The sequence below is a fragment of the Oncorhynchus keta genome, chromosome 26, assembly GCF_023373465.1.
Source record: "Oncorhynchus keta strain PuntledgeMale-10-30-2019 chromosome 26, Oket_V2, whole genome shotgun sequence".
Taxonomy (NCBI): Eukaryota; Metazoa; Chordata; class Actinopteri; order Salmoniformes; family Salmonidae; genus Oncorhynchus; species Oncorhynchus keta.
In genome coordinates this window covers 40,182,101-40,203,575 of record NC_068446.1, presented here as the reverse complement: position 1 = coordinate 40,203,575, position 21,475 = coordinate 40,182,101, and the positions used below count along the sequence as shown (strand labels likewise).

Below are 21,475 nucleotides of genomic sequence, written 5' to 3'. Positions count from 1 at the left end.
ATCTGGTCCTGACAAAATAGCCCGTTTACTTTGGGAATGTTATTTTTCCAAAAATGAAAATAGTGCCCCCTAGTTTCAAGAGGTTATTAAGTAGCCTACAAGTCCCCACCTGAATTCTGCTCCAGTCTGCAGGCCCCTGTGTGTACAGAAGGAGTTAGTAGCTTAGAATACAACAAAGGACTGCCAAACACTGGCAGCTTGCCCATCAAAGACAGTTAAAGGTCTCTGTGGTCTGTTTCCTTTTCCCTTCCTATTTATTTACGTTGGCATCGAGTAGAATAGAATCACACCTTGTGATTCAACATTGGTGACTAGGTGGGAAGACTGTCTCGAGGTCTGGGTGGGAAGGGGGTACCAGTACAGAGTCTTTGTGGAGGTTATATAGAGGGGGCACTGGTTAGTCGAGGTAATTGAGGTCAAATGTACATGTAGGTAGAGTTATTATACTATTCATTTCTAGGATTACAACAGTTCATCCAAGTGTTTTGATATATATCGGACTTCAAATCGCAGTATTTGGTTTAAAAAAAATCTGTTTGATTTTTGTCCCATATCATGCAGCCCTAACGCGCACACACACACACACACACACACACACACACACACACACACACACACACACACACACACACACACACACACACACACACACACACACACACACACACACACACACACACACACACACACACACACACTCTCTCTCTCTGTGTGAATGCTGTACCCTGCCACAGGACTAGAGTACAGACAGCCTGTTTGTCTTTGGGTTGACCTGATGCCACTGCCAGCAGAAATGTCTCCTCCTCTCTTCCTGTCTGTCTGCTCCACCCGCATTATAAAAGCCAGCAGGTTGCAGGACAAACACACAGTTTGGGATTAACTGTCTCTCTCTCAGCCCACCCGGGTCACTTCAGCTCACTGACGAGACTAGAGAACCACACTAGTACAGCTTGTATCCTGTCTAAATTGTGCAGAGCCGTGCCTCCCCACCGGAGACTGGGGTTCAATCCCCTCTCTCTCTTTTTGACTTTCTTTTTTTTTTTTTCTATTGTGTTATTGTATGTTTGTTTTACTCCATGTGTCACTCTGTGTTGTTGTTTGTGTTGCACTGCTTTGCTTTATCTTGACCAGGTCGCAGCTGTAAATGAGAACTTGTTCTCAACTAGCTTACCTGGTTAAATAAAGGTGAAATAAAAAAAATAATTCTCACTTTATCTCCTTCTATATTCAGTATATACCTGTCTATTAAACCATATAAAAATACTAAAGGTTGAGTGGAAGAAGTAGCATTAATAACCCAATGTTTCCCCCCTAGATTGTCTCACGTTCCCCCAACTTCCACGTCTCGTTGTCGCTCGGTTATTTTTCAGAACGATCGTGAGAAGGTCTAGAAATCGAGGTCACTTCCTGATGCTACCAACCAGGGCTCTATGGATCAGCTGAGATGGAGGTCACCACTAAATAAAAGTTTAGTTCTGTCACAGATTTTTCTTTTATTTTTTTATCCCATCAAGGTGGTTGGGAACCACTGGTCTAGCCAGTTAACTAAACCTGTAGTAATCGTGGCTGAAAACAGACCGGGTACACCGGGCTCATGCCCAGGGACCATGATCCTCCAGGGGGTACGACTCCAAATGAGGAAAGTGTTCCTAATGTTTTGTACACTCCGTGTATATGCGTATTTGGTGTGGCTCACAGATGGAAAACATTACAGATGACTGTGGCGAATGGGAGCTGTTTAATATTCTTGATGTAACATGTCCTTGGTTCAGTTCAGATCAGCCTTTTCTTTTCCCTGAAGGCAGGGAGTGGAGGGAGGTCTGGCAATCTTGGCACGGCCCACAGTGGTGTCATCATACCTACCCAGCCTTGTGATCCTAGGTTGGCAAAGGAAGGTCAGCTTCTCAGTTAGCAGTTTTATCTATGAAAAAAAGATTGTAGTCAGAGTAAAGTATAACTGGGGAGGCAGGGTAGCCTAGTGGTTAGAGTGTTGGACTAGTAACCGAAAGTTTGCAAGTTTGAATCCCCGAGCTCACTAGGTACAAGTCTGTCGTACAATGACGACTGTTCCTAGGTCGTCATTGTAAATAAGAATTTGTTCTTAACTGACTTGCCAAGTTAAATAAAGGTTAAAAATAAAAAATTAAATAAATGCAGTTATTCTGCAATTACTATGTCCAAAATAAATTGTAGTTACAAAACTGCAATGATTTTCTTTAGCCAAAAAGTTGGCTAACGTTAACTATTATTTTTGCCTCAATCACACTACACCTTAATCACCTTAATCACCTTAATCAAACGATGAATCCAGCGGTCAAACGATTGAAGACCGGGTGGCAGGTAGCCTGGTGGTTAGAGTGTAGAGGTGGCAGGTAGCCTGGTGGTTAGAGTGTAGAGGTGGCAGGTAGCCTGGTGGTTAGAGTGTAGAGGTGGCAGGGTAGCCTGGTGGTTAGAGTGTAGAGGTGGCAGGGTAGCCTGGTGGTTAGAGTGTAGAGGTGGCAGGTAGCCTGGTGGTTAGAGTGTAGAGGCGGCAGGGTAGCCTAGTGGTTAGAGTGTAGAGGTGGCAGGGTAGCCTGGTGGTTAGCGTTTAGAGGTGGCAGGTTCTGGTGGTTAGAACTTTGGACTGGTAACCGAAATGGTTGCAAGATCAAATCGCTGAGCTGACAAGGTACAAATCTGTCATTCTACCCCCTGAACAAGGCAGTTAAACCCACTGTTCCTAGGCCGTCATTGAAAACTGACTTCCCGAAGTTTAAAAAAGACTGATATTCTGACATTTTTTGAAAGCGCAATGTCAGTTTTTATTAGAGTCAGTATATCAATGTAACGTTATTGATCTGTTTCCCTAGGTAATTCCCTACTTTTCACACTGACACGGTATAAACAGCTCTACAGGCTTCACTGTCATGGTGCACAACACTATGCTCATCATGTCTTAGCAGGATCAGATGGTGAGAGGTGTCCCAGCAGGGTCAGACAGCCAGGGAAGACCAGCCTACAGAGTTCACGTGAATTTATATATATTATAACAATCAGTGAATGGTTACAAAGTTCCATCTTGATTTGATGGCTAGACCTTCAGTACAGTAGCTACAGGACAGCATCTTAAAGCTACAGTACGAGATCTGGGAATTTTGGGAATTTCAATTATTGAACCATTGATTGGATAATCCCAATCAACCTATACCAATGGACACCAAGATCATTCTTCGTCGTGGAAATTATAGGCAATTAGGAAGACACCCCCAATAAAGGAGTGGTTCTGCAGCTGGTGACCACAGACCACTTCTCAGTTCCTATGCTGATGTTTTGGTCACTTTTGAATGCTGGCGGTGCTTTCACTCTAGTGGTAGCATGAGACGGAGTCTACAACCCACACAAGTGGCTCAGGTAGTGCAGCTCATCCAGGATGGCACAACAATGCGAGCTGTGACAAGAAGGTTTGCTGTGTCTGTCAGCATACTGTCCAGAGCATGGAGGCGCTACCAGGAGACAGGCCAGTACATCAGGAGACGTGGAGGAGGCCGTAGGAGGGCAACAACCCAGCAGCAGGACCGCTACCTCCGCATTTGTGCAAGGAGGAGCAGGAGGAGCACTGCCAGAGCCCTGCAAAATGACCTCCAGCAGGACACAAATGTGCATGTGTCTGCTCAAACGGTCAGAAACAGACTCCATGTGGGTGGTATGAGGGCCCGACGTCCACAGGTGAGGGTTGTGCTTACAGCCCAACACCGTGCAGGACGTTTGGCATTTGCCAGAGAACACCAAGATTGGCAAATTTGCCACTGGCGCCCTGTGCTCTTCACAGATGAAAGCAGGTTCACACTGAGCACATGTGACAGACGTGACAGAGTCTGGAGACGCCGTGGAGAACGTTCTGCTGCCTGCAACATCCTCCAGCATGACCGGTTTGGCGGTTTGTCAGTCATGTGTGGGGTGGCATTTTTTTGGGGGGCCGCACAGCACTCCATGTGCTCGCCAGAGGTAGCCTGACTGCCATTAGGCAGGGTATACTGGATGTATCACTAGGTTTGATTCATTACCAGACTAAGGGTATACTGGATGTATCACTAGGTTTGATTCATTACCAGACTAAGGGTATACTGGATGTATCACTAGGTTTGATTCATTACCAGACTAAGGGTATACTGGATGTATCACTAGGTTTGATTCATTACCAGACTAAGGGTATACTGGATGTATCACTAGGTTTGATTCATTACCAGACTACGGGTATACTGGATGTATCACTAGGTTTGATTCATTACCAGACTACGGGTATACTGGATGTATCACTAGGTTTGATTCATTACCAGACTACGGGTATACTGGATGTATCACTAGGTTTGATTCATTACCAGACTACGGGTATACTGGATGTATCACTAGGTTTGATTCATTACCAGACTAAGGGTATACTGGATGTATCACTAGGTTTGATTCATTACCAGACTAAGGGTATACTGGATGTATCACTAGGTTTGATTCATTACCAGACTACGGGTATACTGGATGTATTACTAGGTTTGATTCATTACCAGACTAAGGGTATACTGGATGTATCACTAGGTTTGATTCATTACCAGACTACGGGTATACTGGATGTATCACTAGGTTTGATTCATTACCAGACTAAGGGTATACTGGATGTATTACTAGGTTTGATTCATTACCAGACTAAGGGTATACTGGATGTATCACTAGGTTTGATTCATTACCAGACTAAGGGTATACTGGATGTATTACTAGGTTTGATTCATTACCAGACTAAGGGTATACTGGATGTATTACTAGGTTTGATTCATTACCAGACTAAGGGTATACTGGATGTATCACTAGGTTTGATTCATTACCAGACTAAGGGTATACTGGATGTATTACTAGGTTTGATTCATTACCAGACTAAGGGTATACTGGATGTATCACTAGGTTTGATTCATTACCAGACTAAGGGTATACTGGATGTATCACTAGGTTTGATTCATTACCAGACTAAGGGTATACTGGATGTATCACTAGGTTTGATTCATTACCAGACTACGGGTATACTGGATGTATCACTAGGTTTGATTCATTACCAGACTAAGGGTATAATGGATGTATCACTAGGTTTGATTCATTACCAGACTACGGGTATATTGGGAAACATTCATAAGGTCTGGGTGTCTTATATGGAAATACTATACGACAAAACCGGACTGTATTGAAACCATTAGATTTTTGTTGTTGTCAAGCTGATTTTGGGGATTATGGCTCAGATGCATAAGGCAAATCTCTCTCCAGAATGGACTCTCTCCTGCCATTTTGTGGGTATTCATTGTTTCATAACTTCATTGTTTTCTATGTCTAAAACTTCCCCATTACAAATATCACTAGTTGTAGACTATATGTACTCTTTAATTCTAAAAGGTTTCATTTCAAATCTGCAATGTTTATTTGGTTATGGCAATTTCAGTAAGTTTTCTATCGTTCTCATTGTCGGAGTGGACATGTGTTTTGCAGAAATCACAACCTACACTTGTGAGAAACAAGTTTTTGTTTATTTCCTTCCGTTTTGGCAATTTATTAATCGTCTTTTGTTTGAAAAATCTCCTGTCAATGATGAGTAAGGACGCGCACCTGATTACGCAGTATGACTAGTCGACCTGCCCCCTTAGCTAGTCACTCTGATGTTCTAACTAACCCCAGAACCACAGGAGAATTGATGTCCTAACTAACTCCAGAACCACAGGAGAATTGATGTCCTAACTAACTCCAGAACCACAGGAGAATTGATATTCTAACTTTACCCCAGAACCACAGGAGAATTGATATTCTAACTTTACCCCAGAACCACAGGAGAATTGATGTTCTAACTTTACCCCAGAACCACAGGAGAAGCACATATCTTTCTACCCTCCTACTAGGAGGAGTCACCTCCTTGCATATCTACATAGCCAACACATCTCTGTTGCTAGTCAGGAACCTAAATTGGTTCCTCTCACTGGTGTAGTCATGGCCCCGCTACCTGCTATAATCTTTGTGGGCATGAAAGAACATGTGTCTAATAGGAATGTTCCTTCTCACTTCATCTGACCTCAAGCCAAATTCCTGACTGAAACCAGACTGTTGCCCTTTGCCTCCCTCCATATGATCCATGTGATTTAACAATACCATGTTCGACAGAATGTAAACTCCCTGCATCCCCCATTGTCTCACTCAGTAACTTTCCATGCTCCTCGTTCTTATCCAAGCTCCAATGACCCCAAAATATAGTTTGAGTTTGAAACTATTATTTTTTTTACAGGGACAAGTGCACATTAATCAACATTTAATCAGTATTTATGTAAAGTAATCAATACGTTCTAGTATAGTGTCGTCTGAATAAGTGTATTTCAAACGAGAATCCAACAACCAGAACCACAGGAGAATTGATGTTCTAACTAACCCCAGAACCACAGGAGAATTGATGTTTAACTAACCCCAGAACCACAGGAGAATTGATGTTCTAACTAACCCCAGAACCACAGGAGAATTGATGTTCTAACTAACCCCAGAACCACAGGAGAATTGATGTTTAACTAACCCCAGAACCACAGGAGAATTGATGTTCTAACTAACCCCAGAACCACAGGAGAATTGATGTTCTAACTAACCCCAGAACCACAGGAGAATTGATGTTCTAACTAACCCCAGAACCACAGGAGAATTGATGTTTAACTAACCCCAGAACCACAGGAGAATTGATGTTCTAACTAACCCCAGAACCACAGGAGAATTGATGTTCTAACTAACCCCAGAACCACAGGAGAATTGATGTTTAACTAACCCCAGAACCACAGGAGAATTGATGTTCTAACTAACCCCAGAACCACAGGAGAATTGATGTTCTAACTAACCTCAGAACCACAGGAGAATTGATGTTTAACTAACCCCAGAACCACAGGAGAATTGATGTTCTAACTAACCCCAGAACCACAGGAGAATTGATGTTCTAACTAACCCCAGAACCACAGGAGAATTGATGTTCTAACTAACCCCAGAACCACAGGAGAATTGATGTTCTAACTTACCCCAGAACCACAGGAGAATTGATGTTCTAACTTTACCCCAGAACCACAGGAGAATTGATGTTCTAACTTTACCCCAGAACCACAGGAGAATTGAATACCCGGAGAGACTGATAGTGACCTATCAGTGAAAACCGGTCACAACCGGTCTGAAGACTTGAATGTCCCTCATTGGCCACCGAATGGATTGCTGTCTTACCTACAGTGCATTTCGAAAGTATTCAGATCCCTCCCCCTTTTCTACATTTTGTTTTACATTAAAATGGATTTTTAAAAATACTCATCAATCTACACAATACCCCATAATGACAAAGCGGAAACTGTTTCTTAGACATTTTTGCAAATTTATATATATAAAAAAACAGAAATACCTTATTTGCTAAGTATTTAGGCCCTTTGCTATGAGACCGAAATTGAGCTCCGGTGCATCCTGTTTCCATTGATCATCCTTGAGATGTTTCTACAACTTGATTGGAGTCCACATGTGGTAAATTCAATTGATTGGACATGATTTGGAAAGGCACACACCTGTCTATATAAGGTTCCACAGTTGACAGTGCATGTCAGAGAAAAAACCAAGCCATGAGGTCAAAGGAATTGTCCGTAGAGCTACGAGACAGGATTGTGTCGAGGCACAGATCTGGGGAAGGGTACCAAAAAAATATGAAGCATTGAAGGTCCCCGAGAACACACTGGTCTCCATCATTCTTAAATGGAAGAAGTTTAGAACCACCAAGACTCTTCCTAGAGCTGGCCGCCCGGCCAAACTGAGCAATTGGGAGGGAAGGGCCTTGGTCAGGGAGGTGTCCAAGAACCTGATGGTCACTCTGACAGAGCTCCAGAGTTCCTCTGTGCAGATGGGAAAACCTTCCAGAAGGACAACCATCTCTGCAGCACTCTATCAATCAGGCCTTAATTGTAGAGTGGCCAGATGGGAACCACTCCTCAGTAAAAGGCACATGACAGCCCGCTTGGAGTTTTCCAAAAGGCACCTAAAGGACTCTCAGACCATGAGAAACAAGATTCTCTGGTCTGATGAAACCAAGATTGAACTGTTTGGCCTGAATGCCAAGCATCACATCTGGAAGAAACCTGGCGCCATCCCTACGGTGAAGCATGGTGGTGGCAGCAACATGCTGTGGGGATGTTTTTCAGCGGCAGGGAAAGGAGACATGTCAGGATCAAGGGAACGATGAACGGAGCAAAGTACAGAGAGACCCTTAATGAAAACCTGCTCCAGAGCGCTCAGACTGGGGTGAACGTTCATCTTCCAACAGGACAAGGATCCTTGTCCTGCAATGCAGGCCAGGAGTGGCTTCGGGACAAGTCTCTGAATGTCCTTGAGGGGCCCAGCCAGAGTCTGGACTTGAACCCGATGAAACATCTCTGTGGAGACTTGAAAATAGCTGTGCAACGACACTCCCCGTCCAACATGACAGAGCTTGAGAGGATCTGCAGAGAAGAATGGGAGAAACTCCCCAAGTACAGGTGTGCCAAGATTGTAGCGTCATACCCAAGAAGACTGTAATCGCTGCCAAAGGTGCTTCAACAAAGTACTGAGTAATTGGTCTGAATACTTATGTAAATGTTATATTTAAGTTTTTGATTTTTAATACATTTGCAAACATTTTTTTTTGTTTAACTGTTTTTGCTTTGTCATTATGGAGTATTGTGTGTAGATTGATGAGGGGGGAAAAAACAATTGAATACATTTTAGAAAAGGCTGTAACGTTGCATAATGTGGAAAAAGTCAAGGTGTCTGAGTACTTTCCAAATGCACTGTACAAGGTAAAGAAACCAGTATGTCATTGTTGTAAATTGGGTGAACTATTCTTTTCACAGGTACAGTCAGGTTCTAGAATTTCACCAGTTCTGATTCTATGTTGGTTTGTATGTACAGTATGATACAGAATGCCAGGCTTGGGCCGGGAATAGGAAGTAGTCTATAAGAGTTCCTTGGGGATATTAGAGTGGGCCTACTTTGGGCTCTAGTGGTCTTAGTTCAGCATCAATCACTTTAGATGTGCTAGTGCCAGAGAGAGGGAGAGACAGAGAGAGAGAGAGGGAATAAGACCGTGCTTGTGTGTGCCACTCTAATCTAAGAGTCATATGTTCATCATTACAGCAGTCTAACAGTACATTCTATCGTAATCTTATATGAAGAATAAATTGACGCAACAAACGAATCATCAGCAATGATGGTGACAAACCATAGAAACAGTGTCACCACTCCTCACCTTTTCTGTTTCTCTGTCCCTCCTCTGTCTCTCCCCTGTCTCTCCCCTGTCTCTCCTCTGTCTCTCCTCTGTCTCTCCCCTGTCTCTCCTCTGTCTCTCCCCTGTCTCTCCCCTGTCTCTCCTCTGTCCCTCCCCTGTCTCTCCTCTGTCTCTCCCCTGTCTCTCCTCTGTCTCTCCCCTCTCTCCCCCCTGTCTCTCCCCTGCCCCTCTGTCTCTCCCTGTCTCTCCTCTGTCTCTCCTCTGTCTCTCCTCTGTCTCTCCTCTGTCTCTCCCCTGTCTCTCCCCTGTCCTTCCCCTGTCTCTCCCCTGTCTCTCCTCTGTCTCTCCCCTGTCTGTCCCCTGTCTGTCCCCTGTCTCTCCCTGTCTCTCCTCTATCTCTCCCTGTCTCTCCCCTGTCTCTCCCTGTCTGTCCCCTGTCTCTCCCCTGTCTCTCCTCTATCTCTCCCCTGTCTCTCCCCTGTCTCTCCCCTGTCTCTCCCCTGTCCCTCCCCTGCCCCTCCCTACCCCCTGTCTCTCCCTGTCTCTCCCCTGTCTCTCCTCTGTCTCTCCTCTGTCTCTCCCCCGCCCCTCCCCTGTCCTTCCCCTGTCCTTCCCTGTCTCTCCCCTGTCTCTCCTGTCTCTCCCTGTCTCTCCTCTGTCTCCCTGTCTCTCCTCTGTCTCTCCTCTGTCTCTCCCCTGTCCTTCCCCTGCCCCTCTGTCTCTCCCCTGTCTCTCCCATGTCCTTCCCCTGTCTCTCCCCTGTCCTTCCCCTGTCTCTCCCCTGTCTCTCCCTGTCCTTCCCCTGTCTCTCCCTGTCTCTCCCTGTCTCTCCTCTGTCTCTCCCCTGTCTCTCCCCTGTCCTTCCCTGCCCCTCTGTCTCTCCCCTGTCTCTCCTCTGTCTCTCCCCTGTCCCTCCCCTGTCTCTCCTCTGTCTCTCCCCTGTCTCTCCTGTCTCTCCTCTGTCCCTCCCCTGTCTCTCCTCTGTCTCTCCCCTGTCTCTCCTCTGTCTCTCCTCTGTCTCTCCTCTGTCTCTCCTCTGTCTCTCCCCTGTCTCTCCTCTGTCTCTCCCCTGTCTCTCCTGTCTCTCCTCTGTCCCTCCCCTGTCTCTCCTCTGTCTCTCCTCTGTCTCTCCCCTGTCTCTCCCCTGTCTCTCCTCTCTCTCCCCCTGTCTCCCTCTGTCTCTCCCCTGTCTCTCCCTGCCCTCTGTCTCTCCCTGTCTCTCCCTGCCCCTCTGTCTCTCCCCTGTCTCTCCCCTGCCCCTCTGTCTCTCCCCTGTCCTTCCCCTGTCTCTCCTCTGTCTCTCCCCTGTCTCTCCTCTGTCTCTCCCCCTGTCTCTCCCCTGTCTCTCCCCTGTCTCTCCTCTGTATCTCCCCTGTCTCTCCCCTGCCCCTCCCCTACCCCCTGTCTCTCCCCTGTCTCTCCTCTGTCTCTCCTCTGTCTCTCCTCTGTCTCTCCTCTGTCTCTCCCCTGTCTCTCCTCTGTCTCTCCCCTGTCTCTCCTGTCTCTCCTCTGTCCCTCCCCTGTCTCTCCTCTGTCTCTTCTCTGTCTCTCCCCTGTCTCTCCCCTGTCTCTCCTCTCTCCCCTGTCTCCCCTCTGTCTCTCCCCTGTCTCTCCCCTGCCCCTCTGTCTCTCCCCTGTCTCTCCCCTGCCCCTCTGTCTCTCCCTGTCTCTCCCTGCCCCTCTGTCTCTCCCCTGTCCTTCCCCTGTCTCTCCTCTGTCTCTCCCCTGTCTCTCCTCTGTCTCTCCCTGTCTCTCCCCTGTCTCTCCCCTGTCTCTCCTCTGTATCTCCCCTGTCTCTCCCCTGCCCCTCCCCTACCCCCTGTCTCTCCCCTGTCTCTCCTCTGTCTCTCCTCTGTCTCTCCCCTGTCTCTCCTCTGTCTCTCCCTGTCTCTCCTCTGTCTCTCCCCTGTCTCTCCTCTGTCTCTCCCCTGTCTCTCCTCTGTCTCTCCCCTGTCTCTCCCCTGTCTCTCCCCTGTCTCTCCTCTGTCTCTCCTCTGTCTCTCCCCTGTCTCTCCCCTGTCTCTCCTCTGTCTCTCCCCTGTCTCTCCCCTGTCTCTCCTCTGTCTCTCCCCTGTCTCTCCCCTGTCTCTCCTCTGTCTCTCCCCTGTCTCTCCTCTGTCTCTCCCTGTCTCTCCTCTGTCTCTCCCCTGTCTCTCCCCTGTCTCTCCCCTGTCTCTCCTCTGTCTCTCCCCTGTCTCTCCCCTGCCCCTCCCTGTCTCTCCTCTGTCTCTCCCTGCCCCTCCCCTGTCTCTCCTCTGTCTCTCCCCTGTCTCTCCTCTGTCTCTCCTGTCTCTCCTCTGTCTCTCCCTGTCTCTCCTCTGTCTCTCCTCTGTCTCTCCTCTGTCTCTCCCTGTCTCTCCCTGTCTCTCCTCTGTCTCTCCCCTGTCTCTCCCCTGTCTCTCCCTGTCTCTCCCCTGCCCCTCCCCTGTCTCTCCTCTGTCTCTCCCCTGTCTCTCCTCTGTCTCTCCCTGCCCTCCCCTGTCTCTCCTCTGTCTCTCCCTGTCTCTCCTCTGTCCTCCCCTGTCTCTCCTCTGTCTCTCCCCTGTCTCTCCTCTGTCTCTCCCCTGCCCCTCCCCTGTCTCTCCTCTGTCTCTCCCCTGCCTCTCCCTGCCCCTCCCTGTCTCTCCCCTGCCCCTCCCCTGTCTCTCCTCTGTCTCTCCCCTGCCTCTCCCTGTCTCTCCCCTGTCTCTCCCTGTCTCTCCTTGTCCCTCCCTGCCTCTCCCTGCCTCTCCTCTGTCTCTCCCCTGTCTCTCCCCTGTCTCTCCCTGTCTCTCCCCTGCCCCTCCCCTGTCTCTCTCTGTCTCTCCTCTGTCTCTCCCCTGTCTGTCTCTCCTCTGTCTCTCCCTGTCTCTGCCCTGTTTCTCCTCTGTCTCCGCCCTGTCTCTCCTCTGTCTCTCCCCTGTCTCTCCCTGTCTCTCCTCTGTCTCTCCCCTGTCTCTCCCCTGTCTCTCCCCTGTCTCTCCCCTGCCCTCCCCTGTCTCTCCTCTGTCTCTCCCCTGTCCCTCCCCTGTCTCTCCTCTGTCTCTCCCTGTCTCTCCCCTGTCTCTCCCTGTGCTCCTCTGTCTCTCCCCTGTCTCTCCTCTGTCTCTCCTCTGTCTCTCCCCTGTAAATGTCCTCTGTCTCTCCCTGTCTCTCCCTGCCCCTCCCTGTCTCTCCTCTGTCTCTCCCCTGTCTCTCCTGTCTCCCTGTCTCTCCCTCTGTCTCTCCTCTGTCTCTCCCCTGTCTCTCCTCTGTCCCTCCCCTGTCTTATCTGTCTCTCCCCTGTCTCTCTGTCTGTTCTCTCTGTCTCTCTGTCTCTCCTCTGTCTCTCCCCTGCCCCTCCCCTGTCTCTCCTCTGTCTCCCCCTGCCTCTCCCCCTGTCTCTCCCCTGCCTCTCCCCTGTCTCTCCTCTGTCTCTCCTCTGTCTGGAAAAGTCCTCTGTCTCTCCTCTGTCTCTCCCCTGTCTCTCCCTGTCTCTGTCTCTCCTGTCTCTCCCCTGTCTGTCTCCCTGTCTCTCCTCTGTCTCTCCCCTCTCAGGTCTCTCCCTGTCTCTCCTCTGCCTCTCCCTGTCTCTCCCTGCCCCTCTCCTGTCTCTCCTCTGTCTCTCCCCTGCCCCTCCCCTGTCTCTCCTCTGTCTCTCCCCTGTCTCTCCCCTGTCTCTCCTCTGTCTCTCCTCTGTCTCTCCCTGTCTCTCCTCTGTCTCTCCTCTGTCTCTCCCTGTCTCTCCTCTGTCTCTCCCCTGTCTCTCCCCTGCCCCTCCCCTGTCTCTCCTCTGTCTCTCCCTGTCTCTCCTCTGTCTCTCCCCTGCCCCTCCTGTCTCTCCTCTGTCTCTCCTGTCTCTCCTCTGTCCCTCCCTGTCTCTCCTCTGTCTCTCCCCTGTCTCTCCTCTGTCTCTCCTCTGTCTCTCCCTGTCTCTCCCCTGTCTCTCCTCTGTCTCTCCCCTGTCCCTCCCCTGTCTCTCCTCTGTCTCCCCCTGCCTCTCCCCTGTCTCCCCTGCCTCTCCCTGTCTCTCCTCTGTCTCTCCCCTGTCTCTCCTCTGTCTCTCCTCTGTCTCTCCCCGTCTCTCCCCTTCTCTCCCCTGTCTCTCCTCTGTCTCTCCCCTGTCTCTCCCCTGTCTCTCCCCCCGTCTCTCCCTGTCTCTCCTCTGTCTCTCCCCTGTCTCTCCCCTGTCTCTCCCCTGTCTCTCCCCTGTCTCTCCCCTGTCTCTCCTCTGTCTCTCCCCTGTCTCCTCCCCTGTCTCTCCCTGTCTCTGCCTCCTCTGCCCTGTCTCTCCTCTGTCTCTCCTCTGTCCCTCCCCTGTCTCTCCCCTGTCTCCCCCTGTCTCTCCTCTGTCTCCCCCTGTCTCTCCTCTGTCTCTCCCCTGTCTCTCCTCTGTCTCTCCCCTGTCTCTCCTCTGTCTCCCCCTGTCTCTCCTCTGTCTCTCCCCGTCTCTCCTCTGTCTCTCCCCTGTCTCTCCTCTGTCTCTCCCCTGTCTCTCCCCTGTCTCTCCCCTGTCTCTCCTCTGTCTCTTCCCCTCTCCCTCTGTCTCTTCCCCTGTCTCTCCTGTCCTCCCTGTCCTCCTCTGTCTCTCCCCTGTCTCTCCCCTGTCTCTCCTCTGTCCCTCCTCTGTCTCTCCTCTGTCTCTCCCTGTCTCTCCCCTGTCTCTCCTCTGTCCCTCCCCTGTCTCTCCTCTGTCCCTCCTGTCTCTCCTCTGTCTCTCCTCTGTCCCTCCCCTGTCTCTCCTCTGTCTCCTCCTCTGTCTCTCCCCTGTCTCTCCTCTGTCTCTCCTCTGTCTCTCCTCTGTCTCTCCTCTGTCTCTCCCCTGTCTCCCTGTCTCTCCTCTGTCCCTCCCCTGTCTCTCCTCTGTCCCTCCCCTGTCTCTCCTCTGTCCCTCCCCTGTCTCCTCTGTCTCTCCCTGTCGCTCCTCTGTCTCTCCTCTGTCTCTCCCCTGTCTCTCCCTGTCTCTCCCCGTCTCTCCCCTGTCTCTCCTCTGTCCCTCCTCTGTCTCTCCTCCGTCTCTCCCTGTCTCTCCCCTGCCTCCCCTGTCTCTCCTCTGTCTCTCCCTGCCCTCCCCTGTCTCTCCCTGTCTCTCCCCTGTCTCTCCCCTGTCTCTCCCTGTCTCTCCCCGTCTCTCTCTGTCTCTCCCCTGTCTCTCCCCTGTCTCTCCTCTGTCTCTCCTCTGTCTCTCCCCTGTCTCTCCTCTGTCTCTCCCTGTCTCTCCCCTGCCCCTCCCTGTCTCTCCCCTGTCTCTCCTCTGTCTCTCCCCTGCCCCTCCCTGTCTCTCCTCTGTCTCTCCCCTGTCTCTCCTCTGTCCCTCCCCTGTCTCTCCTCTGTCTCTCCCTGTCTCTCCTCTGTCTCTCCTCTGTCTCTCCTCTGTCTCTCCCTGTCTCTCCTCTGTCTCTCCCCTGACCCTCCCCTGTCTCTCCTCTGTCTCCCCTGTCTCTCCCCTGCCTCTCCCTGTCTCTCCTCTGTCTCTCCCCCGTCTCTCCCCTGCCTCTCCCTGTCTCTCCTCTGTCTCTCCCCGTCTCTCCTCTGTCTCTCCTCTGTCTCTCCCCGTCTCTCCCCGTCTCTCCCCTGTCTCTCCCTGTCTCTCCTCTGTCTCTCCCTGTCTCTCCCCCGTCTCTCCCCTGTCTCTCCTCTGTCTCTCCCCCCTCTCTGTCTCTCCCCTGCCCCTCCCTGCCCCTCCCCTGCCTCTCCCTGTCTCTCCCCTGCCTCTCCCCTGTCTCTGCCCTGTCTCTCCTCTGTCCCTCCCCTGCCTCTCCCCTGTCTCTCCTCTGTCTCTCCCCTGTCTCCCCCTGTCTCTCCTCTGTCTCCCCCTGTCTCCCCCTGTCTCTCCCCTGTCTCCCCTGTCTCTCCTCTGTCTCTCCTCTGTCTCTCCCCTGTCTCTCCTCTGTCTCTCCCCCGTCTCTCCTCTGTCTCTCCCCGTCTCTCCTCTGTCTCTCCCTGTCTCTCCCCTGTCTCTCCCCCCGTCTCTCCTCTGTCTCTTCCCCGTCTCTCCCCTGTCTCTCCCCTGTCCCTCCTCTGTCTCTCCCCTGTCTCTCCTCTGTCCCTCCTCTGTCTCTCCTCTGTCTCTCCCTGTCTCTCCCCTGTCTCTCCTCTGTCCCTCCCCTGTCTCTCCTCTGTCCCTCCCCTGTCTCTCCCCCGTCTCTCCTCTGTCCCTCCCCTGTCTCTCCTCTGTCCCTCCCCTGTCTCTCCTCTGTCTCTCCTCTGTCTCTCCCTGTCTCTCCCCGTCTCTCCCCTGTCTCTCCTCTGTCCCTCCCCTGTCTCTCCTCTGTCCCCCCTGTCTCTCCTCTGTCTCTCCTCTGTCTCTCCCCTGTCTCTCCCCCGTCTCTCCCCTGTCTCTCCTCTGTCTCTCCCCCTGTCTCTCCTCTGTCCCTCCCCTGTCTCTCCTCTGTCCCTCCCCTGTCTCTCCTCTGTCTCTCCCCTGTCTCTCCCCGTCTCTCCCCTGTCTCTCCTCTGTCTCTCCCTGTCTCTCCTCTGTCCCTCCCCTGTCTCTCCTCTGTCCCTCCCCTGTCTCTCCTCTGTCTCTCCTCTGTCTCTCCCTGTCTCTCCCTGTCTCTCCCCTGTCTCTCCTCTGTCCCTACTCTGTCTCTCCCTGTCTCTCCTCTGTCCCTCCCCTGTCTCTCCTCTGTCCCTCTCCTGTCTCTCCTCTGTCCCTCCCTGTCTCTCCTCTGTCCCTCCCCTGTCTCTCCTCTGTCCCTCCCCTGTCTCTCCTCTGTCTCTCCTCTGTCTCTCCTCTGTCTCTCCCTGTCTCTCCCCTGTCTCTCCCCGTCTCTCCCCTGTCTCTCCTCTGTCCCTCCCCGTCTCTCCCCCCGTCTCTCCTCTGTCTCTCCCCTGTCTCTCCTCTGTCCCTCCCCCGTCTCTCCTCTGTCCCTCCCCTGTCTCTCCCTGTCTCTCCTCTGTCTCTCCCCTGTCTCTCCTCTGTCCCTCCCCTGTCTCTCCTCTGTCTCTCCCTGTCTCTCACCCGTCTCTCCTCTGTCTCCCCTGTCTCTCCTCTGTCCCTACTCTGTCCCTCCCCTGTCTCTCCCCTGTCTCTCCTCTGTCCCTCCCCTGTCTCTCCTCTGTCTCTCCCTGTCTCTCCTCTGTCCCTCCACTGTCTCTCCTCTGTCTCTCCTCTGTCTCTCCCCTGTCTCTCCTCTGTCCCTCCTCTGTCCCTCCCTGTCCCTCCCTGTCTCTCGCCTGTCTCTCCTCTGTCCCTCCCTGTCTCTCCTCTGTCTCTCCTCTGTCTCTCCTCTGTCTCTCTCTGTCCCTCCCCTGTCTCTCCTCTGTCTCTCCTCTGTCTCTCCTCTGTCCCTCCCCTGTCTCTCCTCTGTCTCCCTGTGTCTCCCCTGTCTCTCCTCTGTCTCTCCTCTGTCTCTCCCCTGTCTCTCCTCTGTCTCTCCTCTGTCTCTCCTCTGTCTCTCCCCTGTCTCTCCTCTGTCTCTCCCCTGTCTCTCCTCTGTCCCTCCTCTGTCCCTCCCCTGTCTCTCCCCTGTCTCTCCTCTGTCCCTCCCCTGTCTCTCCTCTGTCTCTCCTCTGTCTCTCCCCTGTCTCTCCCCTGTCTCTCCCCTGTCTCTCCTCTGTCTCTCCCCTGTCTCTCCTCTGTCCCTCCTCTACAGGCTGCAACTGATTGATGACCTGACGTATGAAGATGTCAAGAAATGCTACAGGGGCTCGGTGAGTTGTTTTTACTGTGTCCAGATTCCACTGTTTTGGAATGTTGCTTCGGTTCCCTGGGAAACATGAAGTGATGATGTATGAATGTTATGTTGGTTCCCTGGGAAACATGAAGTGATGATGTATGTCGGTTCCCTGGGAAACATGAAGTGATGATGTATGTTGGTTCCCTGGGAAACATGAAGTGATGATGTATGTCGGTTCCCTGGGAAGCATGAAGTGATGATGTATGTCGGTTCCCTGGGAAGCATGAAGTGATGATGTATGTCGGTTCCCTGGGAAGCATGAAGTGATGATGTATGAATATTATGTCGGTTCCCTGGGAAACATGAAGTGATGATGTATGAATGTTATGTTGGTTCCCTGGGAAACATGAAGTGATGATGTATGTCGGTTCCCTGGGAAACATGAAGTGATGATGTATGAATGTTACCTCGGTTCCCTGGGAAACATGAAGTGATGATGTATGTCGGTTCCCTGGGAAACATGAAGTGATGATGTATGTCGGTTCCCTGGGAAACATGAAGTGATGATGTATGTCGGTTCCCTGGGAAACATGAAGTGATGATGTATGTCGGTTCCCTGGGAAACATGAAGTGATGATGTATGTCGGTTCCCTGGGAAACATGAAGGGATGATGTATGAATGTTACGTCGGTTCCCTGGGAAACATGAAGTGATGATGTATGTCGGTTCCCTGGGAAACATGTAGTGATGATGTATGTCGGTTCCCTGGGAAACATGTAGTGATGATGTATGTCGGTTCCCTGGGAAACATGAAGGGATGATGTATGAATGTTACGTCGGTTCCCTGGGAAACATGAAGTGATGATGTATGTCGGTTCCCTGGGAAACATGAAGTGATGATGTATGTCGGTTCCCTGGGAAACATGAAGTGATGATGTATGAATGTTACCTCGGTTCCCTGGGAAACATGTAGTGATGATGTAGGAATGTTACCTCGGTTCCCTGGGAAACATGAAGTGATGATGTATGAATGTTACCTCGGTTCCCTGGGAAACATGAAGTGATGATGTATGTCGGTTCCCTGGGAAGCATGAAGTGATGATGTATGAATGTTATGTTGGTTCCCTGGGAAGCATGAAGTGATGATGTATGTCGGTTCCCTGGGAAGCATGAAGTGATGATGTATGAATATTATGTCGGTTCCCTGGGAAACATGAAGTGATGATGTATGAATGTTATGTCGGTTCCCTGGGAAACATGAAGTGATGATGTATGAATGTTATGTTGGTTCCCTGGGAAACATGAAGTGATGATGTATGAATGTTACGTCGGTTCCCTGGGAAACATGAAGTGATGATGTATGTCGGTTCCCTGGGAAACATGAAGTGATGATGTATGTCGGTTCCCTGGGAAACATGAAGTGATGATGTATGTCGGTTCCCTGGGAAACATGAAGTGATGATGTATGTCGGTTCCCTGGGAAACATGAAGTGATGATGTATGAATGTTACCTCGGTTCCCTGGGAAACATGAAGTGATGATGTATGAATGTTACGTCGGTTCCCTGGGAAACATGAAGTGATGATGTATGTCGGTTCCCTGGGAAACATGAAGTGATGATGTATGAATGTTACGTCGGTTCCCTGGGAAACATGAAGTGATGATGTATGTCGGTTCCCTGGGAAACATGAAGTGATGATGTATGTCGGTTCCCTGGGAAACATGAAGTGATGATGTATGTCGGTTCCCTGGGAAACATGAAGTGATGATGTATGAATGTTACCTCGGTTCCCTGGGAAACATGAAGTGATGATGTATGAATGTTATGTTGGTTCCCTGGGAAACATGAAGTGATGATGTATGAATATTACCTCGGTTCCCTGGGAAGCATGAAGTGATGATGTATGTCGGTTCCCTGGGAAGCATGAAGTGATGATGTATGAATATTATGTTGGTTCCCTGGGAAACATGAAGTCATGATGTATGAATGTTATGTTGGTTCCCTGGGAAGCATGAAGTGATGATGTATGTCGGTTCCCTGGGAAGCATGAAGTGATGATGTATGAATGTTATGTTGGTTCCCTGGGAAGCATGAAGTGATGATGTATGTCGGTTCCCTGGGAAGCATGAAGTGATGATGTATGTCGGTTCCCTGGGAAACATGAAGTGATGATGTATGAATATTACCTCGGTTCCCTGGGAAACATGAAGTGATGATGTATGAATGTTACCTCGGTTCCCTGGGAAACATGAAGTGATGATGTATGTCGGTTCCTGGGAAACATGAAGTGATGATGTATGAATATTACCTCGGTTCCCTGGGAAACATGAAGTGATGATGTATGAATGTTACCTCGGTTCCCTGGGAAACATGAAGTGATGATGTATGAATGTTACCTCGGTTCCCTGGGAAACATGAAGTGATGATGTATGAATGTTACCTCAGTTCCCTGGGAAACATGAAGTGATGATGTATGTCGGTTCCTGGGAAACATGAAGTGATGATGTATGTCGGTTCCTGGGAAACATGAAGTGATGATGTATGAATGTTACCTCGGTTCCCTGGGAAACATGAAGTGATGATGTATGTCGGTTCCTGGGAAACATGAAGTGATGATGTATGTCGGTTCCCTGGGAAACATGAAGTGATGATGTATGAATGTTACCTCGGTTCCCTGGGAAACATGAAGTGATGATGTATGTCGGTTCCCTGGGAAACATGAAGTGATGATGTATGTCGGTTCCCTGGGAAACATGAAGTGATGATGTATGTCGGTTCCCTGGGAAACATGAAGTGATGATGTATGAATATTACCTCGGTTCCTGGGAAACATGAAGTGATGATGTATGTCAGTTCCTGGGAAACATGAAGGGATGATGTATGAATGTTACGTCGGTTCCCTGGGAAACATGAAGTGATGATGTATGTCGGTTCCCTGGGAAACATGTAGTGATGATGTATGAACATTACCTCGGTTCCCTGGGAAACATGAAGTGATGATGTATGTCGGTTCCCTGGGAAACATGAAGTGATGATGTATGAATGTTACCTCGGTTCCCTGGGAAACATGAAGTGATGATGTATGTCGGTTCCCTGGGAAACATGAAGTGATGATGTATGAATATTATGTTGGTTCCCTGGGAAACATGAAGTCATGATGTATGAATGTTATGTTGGTTCCCTGGGAAGCATGAAGTGATGATGTATGTCGGTTCCCTGGGAAGCATGAAGTGATGATGTATGAATATTATGTTGGTTCCCTGGGAAACATGAAGTCATGATGTATGAATGTTATGTTGGTTCCCTGGGAAGCATGAAGTGATGATGTATGTCGGTTCCCTGGGAAACATGAAGTGATGATGTATGTCGGTTCCTGGGAAACATGAAGTGATGATGTATGTCGGTTCCCTGGGAAACATGAAGTGATGATGTATGAATATTACCTCGGTTCCTGGGAAACATGAAGTGATGATGTATGTCGGTTCCCTGGGAAACATGAAGGGATGATGTATGAATGTTACGTCGGTTCCCTGGGAAACATGAAGTGATGATGTATGTCGGTTCCTGGGAAACATGTAGTGATGATGTATGAATGTTACCTCGGTTCCCTGGGAAACATGAAGTGATGATGTATGTCGGTTCCTGGGAAACATGAAGTGATGATGTATGTCGGTTCCCTGGGAAACATGAAGTGATGATGTATGAATATTACCTCGGTTCCCTGGGAAACATGAAGTGATGATGTATGAATATTACCTCGGTTCCCTGGGAAACATGAAGTGATGATGTATGTCGGTTCCCTGGGAAACATGAAGTGATGATGTATGTCGGTTCCCTGGGAAACATGAAGTGATGATGTATGAATGTTACCTCGGTTCCCTGGGAAACATGAAGTGATGATGTATGAATATTATGTTGGTTCCCTGGGAAACATGAAGTGATGATGTATGAATATTATGTTGGTTCCCTGGGAAACATGAAGTGATGATGTATGAATATTATGTTGGTTCCCTGGGAAACATGAAGTGATGATGTATGAATATTATGTCGGTTCCCTGGGAAACATGAAGTGATGATGTATGAATATTATGTTGGTTCCCTGGGAAACATGAAGTGGTACTTGAAATGTCACACTGAAATACTGTCTTTACACGGTTGAAGACACAACATGGTATTTTGTCATCAATGGACTGAGTCCAAGCTATTTAACATGGCTACAGTAAATTCAGCAGCCCACAGAATATTGTATGCAGGTCATATAGGTATGAGTTTTAGGATGTTTATTATTATGTGAGGTTGTCTAGTCAAAGCTTCACCTATCGACACAGAGTCAACAGTAAGTGACAACTTGAGCTCTGAATGGATCACATCGTATGACTTATGATTTAAATAGCCTTCTACCAGACTTCTACACACACACACACACACACACACACACACACACACACACACACACACACACACACACACACACACACACACACACATACACACACACGCACACACAGGGCTATTTATCACATGGAAATCACCCACAGACGTTCCCAGAAAAGGAGCTACTGTCTCTGTCTAGCCTCCATTATAACAAGTTTATCATTTTAAAAGGCTAACTGATCATTATAAAAACCT

General features: G+C 49.5%; 1 protein-coding gene and 2 long non-coding RNA genes across 14 annotated transcripts in view; 2 read left to right on the top strand and 1 right to left on the bottom strand.

Annotated features, from left to right (window-relative positions):
• The window catches only part of LOC118376066 (GRAM domain-containing protein 2A-like), an 88,130-nt gene that overhangs the window by 31,089 nt on the left and 35,566 nt on the right, over window positions 1–21,475 (top strand). For all 3 annotated transcript variants that reach the window (XM_052480844.1, XM_052480842.1, XM_052480843.1), the window contains exon 3: window positions 16,822–16,879. In XM_052480844.1, coding sequence (XP_052336804.1) covers window positions 16,822–16,879 — 58 coding nt within the window. The remainder of the gene's footprint in view (window positions 1–16,821; window positions 16,880–21,475) is intronic.
• LOC127912097 (uncharacterized) lies at window positions 562–5,021 on the top strand. The gene is made up of 3 exons (XR_008080716.1): window positions 562–4,479; window positions 4,525–4,614; window positions 4,885–5,021. It is a non-coding gene; the product is annotated as an uncharacterized LOC127912097 (long non-coding RNA).
• On the bottom strand, window positions 18,124–20,727 carry LOC127912098 (uncharacterized). 10 transcript variants are annotated; one of them, XR_008080717.1, is made up of 3 exons: window positions 20,717–20,727; window positions 19,155–19,286; window positions 18,124–18,356 (listed from the first exon to the last, which is right to left on the bottom strand). It is a non-coding gene; the product is annotated as an uncharacterized LOC127912098 (long non-coding RNA). The 10 variants fall into 10 exon arrangements; XR_008080718.1 differs by lacking the exon at window positions 20,717–20,727 and adding an exon at window positions 20,446–20,456; XR_008080719.1 differs by lacking the exon at window positions 20,717–20,727 and adding an exon at window positions 19,896–19,906.